The 14,731-nt window shown below is 40.2% G+C and overlaps 1 protein-coding gene across 4 annotated transcripts in view; it reads left to right on the top strand.

Annotated features, from left to right (window-relative positions):
* LOC125237359 (protein pangolin, isoforms A/H/I/S) overlaps positions 1-14,731 on the top strand; it is a 257,665-nt gene that overhangs the window by 235,299 nt on the left and 7,635 nt on the right. For 3 of the 4 annotated variants that reach the window (XM_048144360.1, XM_048144363.1, XM_048144362.1), the window contains 2 exons: positions 12,417-12,621; positions 13,197-13,362. In XM_048144360.1, the coding sequence (XP_048000317.1) occupies positions 12,417-12,621; positions 13,197-13,362 (371 nt within the window). Of the gene's footprint in view, positions 1-12,416; positions 12,622-13,196; positions 13,363-13,953; positions 14,108-14,731 lie in introns of all 4 variants that reach the window. The other variant, XM_048144361.1, reaches the window with a different exon arrangement.

The following is a 14,731-nucleotide window of genomic DNA, read 5'->3' as shown; positions in this document are numbered from 1 at the left end:
TGTGGCGTAGACAAGGAGGCAGTATGTTTCCGGCTCTCTTCAGCGTGTACATAGATGGGCTGTCGCAGGCTTTGACCAGTACCGAGGTTGGCTGCTCCATCAATGGGCAAATGATAAATCACATCGCATATGCAGACGATATGGTCCTACTAGCACCATCTGTGGGAGCTATGCGTAAGTTATCTGTAATGCGAGAGATACGCCAGCCAGCATAACATGAGATACAATCCGGACAAGTCTGAATTTATGCTCATGGAGGCAGCACATATGCCCACACATGTACCACCTCTTTTGCCTGATGGAGTTCAATTGCGGAGAGTACACGAAGTTAAATATCTTGACCACATCTTGTTGTCCAGTTTAAAAGACCAGGAGGACATAGAAAGGCAGAGGCGAGCCACCGCAGTAAGGGCAAACATGTTGGCTAGAAGATTCGCCAAATGTAGTGACAGCGTAAAAAGACAGCTGTTCCTCAGTTTTTGTACAAACGTGTACGGACGGTGAGAGACCTGCGCGTGCAATACGACACATACTAAGTACAGGATGCGTAGCCGAATGGCACAAACGCTCACGAAACGCTCACGAAACGAAACGCTAGTAGATATCTATCTCTATCGCTCGTGCGTATTGGCGCGACAGAGCCAGTCAAACTGGCGCGGCGTTTCGTTTTCGTTTGGCGTCGGAGAAATGCCATTCGGCTACGCACCCTGATATTTCGTTAAACGGAGAATACTATGATTCGGGCACGTCCACGACAACGCTCGTGAGATTGCATCGATGTTATTGACCCTCAGTGATATGCTTTAAAAACCAGTCCGTACAAGAACAATTCCGGAATAATCTGATTCAATTAATGAGGGTTTTCTACTCGTAAATATTTTTTTCAAGCGGCGATCCTGAGGTCTTTCTGACCGTAAACTTAACCTACTAAATAAATGTTGATTTTATATACGCAAATATGTGTCTGAGTAATACTTGAACAGCCCCCAAATAATAAATTAATAATAATTCATTCTCCGCTACGCCTCCTGTAAATATATGTAAACTATCCCATTTGGCCATTACCATCCACCGATTATTTCTGATCCAGTTATACTAGACTTATGATATAATCCTATTTTTTTAAATAACTGGCACTCTGGTCTTAAATGAAAGCTAGTGAAATTTGCTACATTTTTATTTTACAATTTATGTAATAGCCTGAGTTGTTTTGCTGATATCTGTCTCAAAATATTAGCAAAACGAATATTTTCATAGAAAGGGGAAAAATGCTCTTTTTTTGACGCTTCATATCTCAAAAACTATTTGACGGACATTGATAAGAAAGATGTCAAACTGTTTGGAATTTAATGCGCTTTCAACATTACACAGCAACTTTTGACCAAAAATGCATAGTTTTTTAATAAAACGGCAAAAACCAAAAAAAGTCTGATTTTTTTACTTTTTTTTTTAATTACGAAGTTAGCACACCATTTTTTTGCTTGCAAAATATAGTCCTACATTCCCCCAAGGACCCCAAATAACATACCAAAAATGCAGCTTTACATCACACTTTGTTTTTTTATTTCTCTTTTTGACCAGTGTAGTAAACAACCTCTAGCAATGCGATATACACAATGTTGTATTACGAGTACAATAGAATGGGCATGTAAAAAATAACTAATAATATTAATTTAAATAAAAATATTACCCCCATCAAGATATAGCTCAATCGATTCTACTCTCGATTCTGAACAAACTGTTTTCAGGTTTTTAGTGTTAAGTGAAACACGGTGTATATGTAATATTTCTATGGATGGTAGCTTGGGGGGCAAAGCGAATTCAGTTCTTAACGATCTTTCAAACATAATCGACCGTTTCAAATCAATAGGACTAGAACTTAATACAAACAAGTGCGAACTTTTTATCAATCCAGATATTTCGGAAAAACTGCAAATACAACACGATTTCGAAAACATCTGCCCCGGTATAAAAATTCAGCAAAAAGACTCGCTTTGCCTCCTTGGTGCACCTGTCTTCGAGGAATCAATTCCGGATTTCATCGCACCAAAAGTCAATAGTTTTTCAGAATTCTCGGACCGTCTACTCGAAATTAATTCCCACATGGCACTCTGTATTCTTCGTTTCTGTCTATTCGTACCCAAGTTTACATATTCTCTTCGCTGCAGTCCGCTATGGAAATTTCCAAACATTACCGCATCCATAGACTCAATCCTGCATACTAACCTGGAAAAAATTCTAAATGTCAAAATTAACGATCGTCAATTCCTTCACGCCACGCTACCAATTAGGTTCGGAGGTCTTGGTATACGCCAAATATCAGGTGTGGCTTTACCCGCGTTTCTGTCCTCAGTACATAGTACGCTTACCCTCGTAGGCAAAATCCTTTCGCCATCACTCTGTGGTTTAGGTTACGTACTTGTCTGAGGCAGAAGCCGCCTGGAAAATGGCCATCCCTGGTAAAGATCTACCAACAAATAAATCGATTCAAAGAATCTGGGATCAACCTATCTGCGCACAAGTCCATTCCCACCTATTAAACTCCTGCTCGACCAGCCAAGAAAAGGCACGCATTTTGGCTGTGTCCAAAAGAGAGTCAGGCTCTTGGTTACATGCTCTGCCATCAGCCAACTTAGGAACACTCATGGACAATAATACCCTTAGGCTGGCTGTCGGTCTGCGCCTGGGATCCAATATTGTTTCACCCCATCGTTGCTTCTGCGGAGCTTCTGTGGACAGCCTTGGACACCACGGTTTATCGTGCACTAAAAGCGCCGGTCGACTGTCACGCCACGCCTCCTTAAATGATATCCTCCGTCGGGCCTTCGTCAGCGCAAATGTTCCAGCTGTTCTCGAACCACCCGGCCTTACGCGTGACGACGGCAAAAGGCCCGACGGAATGACTTTTGTGCCCTGGAGTGTCGGACGGCCCCTTATTTGGGACGCAACGTGTGTGGACACCCTGGCGACGTCTCACCTCAGCTCAACGTCAATGAGAGCGGGCGGGGCAGCCGCTGCTGCTGAAGCGGCAAAATGTCGCAAATATATAGCCCTCACGGACCATCATATTTTTGCGGCATTTGCAGTCGAAACTCTAGGACCGTGGTGCCCAAGCGCTCACAAATTAATTAAGGAGCTTTCAAAAAAAATATGTGATGTCACCGGGGACCATAGGGCTGGCTCGTTCCTAGCCCAACGAATTGGCATTGCGATCCAAAGGGGGAACGCAGCTAGCCTTATGGGAACCCTACCGGCGGGTTCAGACCTCGGTGACCTTGCCTAGTTGTTTTAAATTTATTTTTATTTTTAAATAATTTTATTTTTAGGTAAGTATTAGTTTTAGTTTTGTACTTCGTTCTAGGTTAATTTTTATTCTGTTTTGTTTTAATACTAATGACACATGTAAATATCTTATTATAAATTTTGTATTGTTGTATTTTATGGAGTTATGATTTTTGTGAATTAAATGGACTGTATTTATCTATTTAAGTATGTATATCGTCGCTTAGCACCCATAGTACAAGCTTTGCTTAGTTTGGGGCTAAGTTGATCTGTGTAAGGTGTCCCCCAATATTTATTTATTTATTTTATTAATTTTATTTATAATTAAACATTGACTATTATTATAATATATTTATATTATGTGAGTGTGTTTAGTAAAACGGCCCACTTTGTCGATTGCTATAAAGACGCTTTGTCAGTATATTCACATAAAGGTACAAGCATATCTCGTCTTAATCTATGGTTACCAAGAAAGTGGGACGTTTTACTAAAAGCACTCACATATATTACTTTATAAGAATGTGGTAAATGGGCGCCAAAAATTATGCCAGCAGTGTCTATAAGTAACTAACACAGCTAGGCATAGGCGTAAATCCGAGATAAGCTTGCAGTCTAGACCAATCGCGTGCGTGATGAGAACTCATCAACCAATCGCGTAAGGCGCATCAAACGAGAATGTTCCGGGGAATTGTATAAATAGCCCTATCCTTAATTTTAATTTGTGCATCGCCAACAAATATCTTACAGCTTGGCGAAACTTTAATGATATGATATGATATGAGGAGTGTCTTTTCAAAATGACTTATTTCTATAAGTCAACAGAAGTTATTTTTATCTATGTCTTCCTAGAGAAATAACCCTTGTTGTCTTATAGAAATAAGTCCTTTTGAAAAGACACTCCTCATATATTATGCATGTTGTAAGTACATTGACTTTTTTTTTAAATAAATTAAAAATAATAACAAGTGTTTTGAAAAAAAAAATTAGTAACAGTATATTACACCGTCAACAAATAATATGCTGTTAATATCTGATGTTAATGGATATTTTTAAAAACTAAGCGATCAAACGTAATTACACCTTTCGGTACAGCACGCGTATAATCCGGTTCCGTGCATTGTGTTTGAAATTATAATGACAGAGTTTTAAAACGTTTTGTTATTGTTCGAGCCAATTGTTGGCGACCCCTGCTTTAGTAGGGTTGCCTCGGTGATGTTTTTGAGTTGCCTGTCGTATTGTAAAAATGTTTGCGATGTTAAAGATATTATTTCAAATAGTTTAAAAACTGAAGTGATATGATACGAAAATCTATAATTATATTAATATTTTGGTACTCTTTTGTTTTGCCAAGTACAAAAGAGCAGAAAACTTTTACGGACATACATATTTCGTACTTATTAGTGATATTCAAAATATACTTTTAGAAAAATATAGATGCCAAGACGAGACAACGAAGGCAAGGGCATTTTTTTCTAAAAAATATTAATACGTTTTCTGTATAAACCAATTTAAAATTTAGTCGAATATTTTGAACGAGTTAAAGTCTAGCGGGACAAGTCTATTACACATGATCACTTTTCTTTGTAAAAAAATTAACTAGCACTATTAATTTAAATGAAATCTAATGACCAAAATTCCTGTCTCTTTTTTTCTGTGATATCATCATCAGAATCGATCGGATAAGGAACACGGAGTTGCGCTCCAAAACAGGTATCGCAGATGTGGGTGTAAAGGCAGCCAAGCTCAAGTGGGATTGGGCAGGACACATCTGTCGGATCCCTCCAGATAGATGGGCCAAAATAGCGACCGAATGGGCACCACAAATTACCCGAGGCCGAGGTAGGCCAAAAATGAGATGGCGGAAAGACCTGGACTCATTTTGTCGCGACTGGCGGGAGCATGCAAAGAGCCGTGACGAGTGGCGGAAAATAGGGGAGGCCTTTGCCCAGCAGTGGGAAACAATATAGGCTACAAAAAAAAAACATCATCACATCATTTATGAAATTTTTAGGTAGGTACCTATAATAAGGAAAATAAAATCAAAAGTCCTATTTTGATTGCATTAATACATGTCAAAAAAAACCTATTAATTTTATAATTTGTTGCACTTATAATTTTTAATTAAACCTAAGTACCTAAACCTGTCAAGCCCAACTTTAGTACATTTTTTTACTGCTCAATGCTCAGACATTAGTCAACCCTACAGTCGATGTTATCGCGTACATTACACGGTCCACCCCTGCGATCAGAGATAAGCCACCGTTTGACAGATGCGTTAAACGTACAGCGTAATTTACACGACATATTTTAAATGGGTGCCGATTTTAAGTTAAATTAATAATATATTTTTTCTACTCCCGTGTTGTTATTCGTCATTTTCAGTATCGTGCATAGATCGTTAAAACCCTACATAAAAGATGCCGACCGCCGCCCGGCGCCCCGCGCACCCACGCATACGATATAGCTCTTAAAGCATTTTTAGGAAGCCTTTAAGGGATATAGCGTGGGTGCGCGGGGCGCCGGGGGCTGGCGGCGGCGGCGCGGGGGAGTGCGAGCGACAGGGTGAGTGCAGGAACAGAGGGGAGGCCGACGCGTCATAATACAGGAAATAGTGCGAATTTCACGAAAGTTATTCTAGAAAACTATTAAGTAAGTGCATGGTCGTAGAAAAAGTATTGTATGCAACGGTGTTTAACTGAGTCAAAAACTACTCGTGGCGTCTTTATTAACAATTTTCGGCTTCGCCTCAAATTGTTACTCACGCCACTCGTCTTTTTTGACCTCACTTAAACGCCAGTTGCATAAAATACTATTTTAAAGCTCATAAATAATAAGTGAGGGGTCTCGTTTGCATAGAAATATGAAATTAACATTGCCGTTGTCATAGCTAATACTAATGTCATGTTGAGATAGATAGCTTAGTCTGACTCTATAATATTAGTTCTATAAAAGATGAAACGGACTTCCAACTCCTCTGGTGTTGGAGGTATCCATGGGCGCTTGTAATAGCTTGCCATAAGACGACCCATTGGCTAGTTTGTCCCCTACTATTTACAAAAAAAGATTCCCCAATCTAAGTTTGATTAAAAACACAAAATTAGTAATATGAAATAGGTTTTTTTTACACGTTTAAGCCTAGCGTAGCGGAGCGCAATGATAGCAGTGCGCCGGACGAACGCTGGCGTTCCGCTCGCAATCCGCGCGCATCCCGCTCGCAATCCGCGCTCATTGATTGCGCTGGGCGCAGCGCCAGCGTTCATCCGGCGCACCGCTATCAATGCGCTCCGCCTACGCTCTCAAAACGCGCATGTGTGGCCGAGCTTTTACGGCTGCACAACTGTATTTTTTCAATCAATTGTAGTTAATAAAAATTAATTAAAATATTGTGTGAAATATAGACGTTTTAAACTTCAAAATGTGTCAGAAGACTCAGAAGTGGCTGACTTATGCCATCATTAAACATAATGAACGTATTTAACAACTTGGGAACTAGGTTGCATTAAATTACTCGTCAATTCATCATCTTAACGCAGTCAACTTTCGTTAGTAATGTGACTTTCCAAGTAAGTACGAAATTCTCTTTGAATTTCATATGAAAACGACCTTATTGCTTAAGTATGGACCCGTATGTGATAGAAGGCCACAAATAGTATTAGCACTTTGAATCTGCGTGCGCGTCATAGTGAACCGTAGCCAAATGTCCGAAGGTTGATATTTGATTGTAGCTTCGCGCGTCATTTCACGTCTTTGGCGTACAAAGGGTTAAAGTTAATTAATTAAAACTCAGTTCTTTCACGTGAAGTGAGAAAAAGAGCTACCTTAACCAAACTCACACCTACGACATTCATAACAACCTTTTTAATTTCAAAGGTACAATCGGGGTCACAATTGTTTGATTTAGGTCAGCAAATTAAAAAAGAAACATAACGTGAAGTTACATGAAAATTGGTAAAAATCAAAGCCTATATCAAACATATCATAACAGATATTCATATAGTAATCGTCGGTATTAGCCATTGAAAATAATTTAAAATGATGACAAGACTGAGAACTGATGTGGTGACAAAGATTGAGATGGGTATGTTAAGGTGGTTTGGGCATGTAGAGAGGATGGATGAGAGGAGATTAACGAAGAAAGTATATGAAAAAGGAGTGGAAGGGTCAGTTGGTAGAGGAAGACCTAGGCGAACTTTTCTTGATCAAATCGGGGAAATATTGCAAAGAGGCCAGGTCAGAAGTACTCGAAACCGACGAGCGTGTATGAGAAATGTTATGAAAGTGTGTGAAGCGAAAGTGGTTTGTCAGGATCGTAGTAAATGGAAATCCGTGATCTCTGCCTACCCCTCTGGGAAACAGGCGTGATTGTATGTATGTATGTATGTATGTATGACAAGACTTTTTATTGTTACACTAACCCATAACTGCGTGCGTAGCTGAATGGCACAAACGCTCACGAGACGAAACGCTCGTAGATGTCTATCTTTATCGCTCTTGCGTATTGGCGCAACAGAGCCAGACTACCTTTCCCGGCGTTTCGTTTTCGTTTCGCGTCGCAGAAATGCCATTCGGCTACGGGGCCTGATGTGCCTAAAGTAATTAATGGAACCCTTTTTGGGGAGTCCGTTTCTACACAGTAAGACAGTGACTTGAGGGAAGAGCTGTGCTAAATCTACCTCACTCGGAGAAGCGGTATACGGACTAACGGAGTCCCTACTGTGGATCATATACGGGCTGAAACAATGCCACATACGGAGCCTACGCTCACACGCATGACGGTATAGCTTACAGGGCGGACCCCTAAGCTACATACAAACTAATTCACGGAGCATCCCGAATCAATGGGACTCTGAAACGCAGCAAACAGTGTTAAAAACTGTAATGTACTAAAAATTACGCTCCCAATATGTAAAATTATCAATACGAACGTACTACGATTAACTAGCAAAAACCTCCCAAACCATTGGGCAGATCAAACGGCACAATAAAAATAAAAGCTAACACTTGAGTCGCCGCCAGTACTCATGTAAATAAGCCGGTGGCAGAGAAATTTAATTAAGATGATATATGACGCCTTCTCTTAACGGTACAGTCGGCAACGATGGTATCTCGCCGTTTGCCCAAAACGGTTATCGCCGATCTGTGCTGTGTGGCTGCCATGTTGAATTGTGTTTATTTGTCAAATTTAGATTTTTTTTTGTTTTTTGGGGTAAATTGGTTGGGTTTTTTTTTTGTTATTTTTAATGTGTTTTTGTACAATAAAGAGTTACTACTACTACTACTACTACTACTAAATTGTGGCGTAGGAGAGAGGCTGGCAACCTGTCACTGCAATGTCACAGTTCCGTTTCCTTTCAATTCAACCCCTTATTTGCCAAGAGTGGCACTGTAACTTTAGCAGTTTTATGTGCTCTGGGGCTCTGTGCAAAGGGGTAGGCTTTGTGGGAAACAGGCGTGATTGTATGTATGTTGTATGTTAGAATTTTGTCTTTTTTCGGTCGGTCGGTCTACTATGTCGCGGTCGGGGGTATTTTCAAAATTTTAATTTTGTGGTTAGGTTATTGCTTATGTCCATACGAAATATTTGTATGTCTACATCCGATACAAGCGCATTGTAAGATATTATATTGATAAAGATCTGACAGAATGTTGATGGAATCGTTTCACATCTATTTTTTAACAGGACTTTTCATCATCATACACATGAAAATCTAAAGAAACTTTTATACTTATTACCATTTCCCATTCCCCGCGTTTCTGCCGACCATCCGCCATAATCACCTCTGCGCCCGCGCACGGCGCTTTTTCTTCCATTTTTAAACTCAACCGACGGAAGGCGTAAGTCAGACTTCGAACGTTCCTCTAAATAATTTACTAGAAACGCCTATAAACTATAGTTTTCTAACTTTAAATAAGCATAAATACTTACAAAAACTGTTGTCTCTTACGTCTTTTTGTATTTTTTTCTAATTTTAGCTTAACTTTAAAATAAAGTTTGGTCCTGGGCGTGGAAGGAAGTCGTTTTTCAGCATTCTTTGGTTTTATAATTATTTTTAATAGTTTCTGTGGTTTATTAAACTGTCGCTTAATTATGCTTTTGGATGGAGTTTAGAATTGACTCTATATTTATAGCGTTAGGTATGTTACTTTTTACACGACTAGGTTTTTAGTTTAAGATTTACAAGTTTTAAATTTAAGATTTCACAAAGTTACCAACTGCAGTAATAAATATCCTTTTTCAAACAGCCGTATCTCGTTACGAGTGTTACGACTTCCATAATAACTTACGACGTTTACAAAGTAGTCAACTGTAGTCATAAACAAAGCAATTTCAAACTGACTTATCTCCATTACTACTAAAGGTACTACAATATTACTAACTTACGACCTTTACAAAGTTTTCAACAGTAGTACAAACATTCGCTCTCAAACTCAGACGAAGGATACTATAGACTTGACACAAGCGTACACCCGTAAGGGACAGATATAGAATAATGGACGAATTTAAGAATCACTTTAAAAATGGCTGACAGTTTACCATAAACAACCTACGTAATTTAGGCGGATAATAAGCTTGACAAGTCACGTCCTTATTGTTTGCCACAAACTCGTTTGTGGCAGCGGCGAAAAAGTGAAACTATGACAAAGACAAAAAATAACATTTTGCCCTCTGTCACTCTTATTATAATTTGTATGTGACCATCTCGTTCGGTAGTGGTATTATTATTTGGCTGTCTGGTCTATAGTATCCTTTGTTTAAGCTCTCAAACTATCGTATCTTCATTACAGTTACGACGTTTTTAAAGTCATCAATGCTAGTATAAACATTTACTCTCAAATAGTCGTATCTCCTTACAACTCCCGTACTAACTTACGACGTTTCCAAAGTAACCAATGCTACTGTAAATATTCACTCTTAGACAATCGTATCTCCTCACGACTGCCATACTTACTTACGCTCTTCTGAAACTGACAAGCGCCGGTCATAAACAACATGCGTTGTCTATTGCTCGCCGGAAATGCGTCTATTTCGAACCGGATGCGTTGTCTGTCTCGTTAGCATATTGGTCCGGTGCAGTTTATGGCCGTGGCGACTAAAATGGAAATTTAAAGTGACAGCTGGGTGAATTGCAGAAAATATGTACCTTTTGGATTTAGTAACTAAACTGAGAAAAAACGAAACTGATAATTGCTGTAACGAAACTGATAACATAAGGCGTGGAATACATGGGAATAAAAATGTTCCCGGTTCTATATAAAACAGAATTATCAATGAAACATTATAATTCTAATCAACAATATTTATTATAAATTTTTGACATACATAATCGCAGTGAAAATAGTTTCGTTACGTAACGAAAAATAACGAAACTGAGAAAGATATATGAGAAATCATAAGCTCAAAAAATATTTATCGTCAAACATGTCACATATTGCTTTAAAATCTTGTAAATTTGTAGAAAACATTGTAAAAACAATCATTTATGAATAAAACTGTGTACGATAATCAAACTATTTACCTTGGAAACTCACCGTTAATCACCCTGAGATTTTATAGCAATAAACACCACGCGTCCATCCATGAGCCACTACGTTGAAAAACAAAATGGATGCCGCTGTGTTCAACAATTTGACAGTTGTTCCCTATGTGTAATAATAATAATGAGAAGTAATTCTACTAATATTTTTAAACTAATCTTTGGGATATTCCTCCGTAACTAACCCTGAGTAACGAAAGTTCTATAAGTTGGGACAATATGTAATATTACCAAAATAATATATTATTCCTAATTTAAGTAAATATTTTCGTACTGAACATAAAGAAGAACATGTAAAGACTGAATAATTTACAATTAAACTTTTAAGAAACTAATATGAGTCGTAACAACCTTCCTCGAGAGAAGTACGGTCAACATTGGGACATGATTATACTGCTGTGAAGTTACTGCATGCATCACCGAAAAAATAAAATAAAAAAAAAGAAAAGCTACAATTGTCTTAAGATTAATTTTTAAATGAATCAAAAGATTCGCTTTTATTAAATTAACGTAACTCCGGTGTGCCTTATTTCTCAAAATATATTTTTAAACCCTCCTTGTTTTCACGGGACACTAAATTAGCTAAAAGGTACACATTTTCTGCAATTCACCCAGCTATTTTCCTGGGACATTGTTATAAATGTGATAATACAGGGTGGCCCGAAAAGTTACAATTATTGCTTTAAGAATATAGTTTTGTTTGTTTTGAACTACAACATTATTTTTCCGGTGTTTTATTAAATGATTAATGATTATCTTATCGAAGATAATAGTCGTCTTCTGAGTACGAGTTCTACTAAACTTTGGATAGACGCGAACAATGCTAACATGTGTTGAAATGACCAACATATACTGCATACTACGCAGCAGTAAAATAAAATGTACATATACATCCAAATATATAAAACAAGAAACTGACTGACTGACTGACATATCAACGCACAGCCGAAACCGCTGGGCCTAGAGATCCCAAATGTGGCACGTAGGTTCCTTACAAGGATGTAAAGGAGCACTAAGATGTATTTTTCAAAATTCTTCTCCAGGGAGTGAAATGGGGGTCCAAAGTTTGTATGGAAAAACAAGATTACATACGCGGGCGAAGCCGCGGGTAAAAGCTAATATACTTTATACCTCTACTTTTAAATTATTTTAATTAGAAACTCGATAGTCGATAACTACGAAACTGGAGTCTCGTTCAAGAAACTCAATATTAAATTCACTAAAACTTTAATTAATAAAATATTGGTACCTAAGCACCTACATAGTTTTTTTTTTTTTTTAGTATGAATAGGTAGACGTTTGACCACGATCACACCTGATGGTAAGTGATGATGCGGTCTACGGTGGATCACGCTTACCTATGAGATACCTATTTACTCTTGCTTTAAAGAGACCTGGATTGTACCTACTCATGTGGGAACACAGACTCAGGCAGGGCATTCCACTCCTTGGCGGTTCGCAAAATAAATGTTGAAGCGAAACGTTTAGTGCGTATAAAATAAAGTTAGTTATAAAATCAGACAAAAAAGTTCAATGTAGACATCTTTTATACTTATATCTGTTTTAAAGGTACATTAATCCTTAATTATCTAATTTCAGGTCACTAGAAAAGGGCAGCAGCAGCGCCACCGACAAGCCAACGGACAGTACAGTCAGCAACAACAGTAAAGAGCAGAACAAAAAGCCGCACATAAAGAAGCCGCTCAACGCGTTCATGCTTTACATGAAGGAGATGCGCGCGAAGGTTGTCGCCGAGTGTACGTTGAAGGAATCGGCGGCCATCAACCAGATACTGGGACGACGGGTGAGTTGATGGTTCTAGAATGTGTTTTTAAATTTTGAATTTGGAACTCGTGGTGCGAATGAATCTCTCTCGGAATACGGATGATTTGGAAATGGTTCTTGGTACGGAATTTTTATCGAATAAGAGATATCAATTGAGAATATACACTTAATAAAACTTCAATATACGCAAAGAAAAATGTTACGATATCTTCTACATTGCCTACTTTCAGGTTTCGTTGTCCCTTCAGTATGATGCATCCAAAATTGAGGTAAAATTTGAATATCCTCTATTTCGGGAGTATAGATTCATTCGTGTCACTGAGTCATGATGATCTTAATGACTTGACATTTTGTAAGACATAATGGCCAATTTTAAAATTCAATGTTCTTTGTATTGTGTCTTGTTAGGAATATGATTATGGTATCGAATGCCTACGTGTTTTTGTATCGCCGCCGCGCTGAATAACAAGCAGTTCTGCGAACGTAATCCGATTCCTAACAAGCCCAGTCATGGACGCTCAACGCCGTTGAGCGTCCACGATCGACAGCTGTCCACTCAGTAACATATCAATATCGTGTCGTCATCTAACGCAGTGGCATTCGTTGAGTCGCGAAGAACAAGCAAAGTACTATGAGAAAGCGAGACAGGAGAGACAGCTCCATATGCAGCTGTACCCGGGCTGGAGCGCGAGGGACAACTACGGTTACGGTTCCAAAAAGAAAAAGCGGAAAAAGGACCGTAGTCCTGCCGAGTTGGGAGGTATTGGACCCTAGGACCCGACACGCGAGGGGCTGGGATGTTCCGCGCTTTCACTCGCTTCTCCTACCGGGCTCTCTTCGCACACCCACTAACACCCCCTAGAGAGCCCGTCCCGTAACTAATACCGGCTTGTATTAACGCGAGTCCGACCCGTCCTGTCCGTATGTGAGTGTGCGTGTGTGCGTGTTGACTACTGTGACTGTGTGTCGGCGGCCCGGAGGTGCCTGTGCTAGAAAAGCGGCTGGAACCGTCGCGGTGCGCGGGTCGGCGACGACCGCACTGGACGCGCGCCGGCCCGCCCTTAGTGTTGCGTGTTCTGTGTACGTAGTCGTCGAGTGATCGTGTACATGTACACCCTACACCCCTCTCGGAAACTATATTGGTTTGTTAGATGTCTAGACGAACCGCGACCGATACCGTCCGCAGAATAGGTTCTGTGAGGAACTATAATTGGCCATTTTCATTAGGATCAAAATTGAGGCGGCTTCACGCGGGCTGTTTTTCTAGCACGAGAGTAGGCGCGGTGCTCGGCCCGGGCGAGAACCACCGTCGAAGTGCATTTTCTTTTCTTTCCATATCGCGTCGGTTCAGTGGCATGCGCTGGGCCGCGAGGAGCAGGCAAAGTATTACGAGTTGGCGCGGCGCGAGCGCCAGCTGCACATGCAGCTCTATCCCGATTGGTCGTCTAGGGCTAATACGCAAAGGGGCAAGAAGAGGAAGCGAAAACAGGAGACAACCGATGGAGGTACTGCCTTACACTCCGGCCGCCTCCCGTCCGCTGGACGCGTCCCATCCCGCGGCGGGCGTCCGAGCTCCTCGCTCACACGAGAGCGTAGCGCGGGAACTCAAGGCGCCCGCCGTTCCTGTCCCCTCACCTCACCCGTGGAGGTCAACCGCTCTAGAACGCATTTCGACATAGCATTATTGCCGAATGTTGGTTAACGGGGTCCAGGTTGTAGAAATATCAGTATTTTTATATATTATTTATCGCCTTTATTTATTTTTATTACAACGCTATTTTATGAGAACCTGTTGTGAGTGGCACTCCTTCGAAGGTTGTCCCGGTTTTTGGCTTTCCGATCTGTTCCGTCGGGGGCGTGCATGTTCCGCAGGACGGTGCCGCTCGCAGGAGCGGCGTGGGCTGGGACAGCCTCCGAGTGTCGACCGCGGCCGCGGGCAGCCCGCGGTTGCCACCGGCCCAGCCTGCTTGTGTCTGCGGTGTCTATATATAATGATACTGGCCAAATGATTCAATATTTATTTTTGATTCCGGAGAACCTATTCTGCTTCAATTTTGCTTATAAGCGTCATGTTTATTTGTGGTTATTATTTTATTTTCGAACGTAGTTAGCATTTATTTTGGAAGTTC

The sequence above is a fragment of the Leguminivora glycinivorella genome, chromosome 21 (assembly GCF_023078275.1).
Source record: "Leguminivora glycinivorella isolate SPB_JAAS2020 chromosome 21, LegGlyc_1.1, whole genome shotgun sequence".
Taxonomy (NCBI): Eukaryota; Metazoa; Arthropoda; class Insecta; order Lepidoptera; family Tortricidae; genus Leguminivora; species Leguminivora glycinivorella.
The sequence above is the reverse complement of the archived record's forward strand: the minus strand, read 5'-3'. Positions and strand labels throughout refer to the sequence as shown.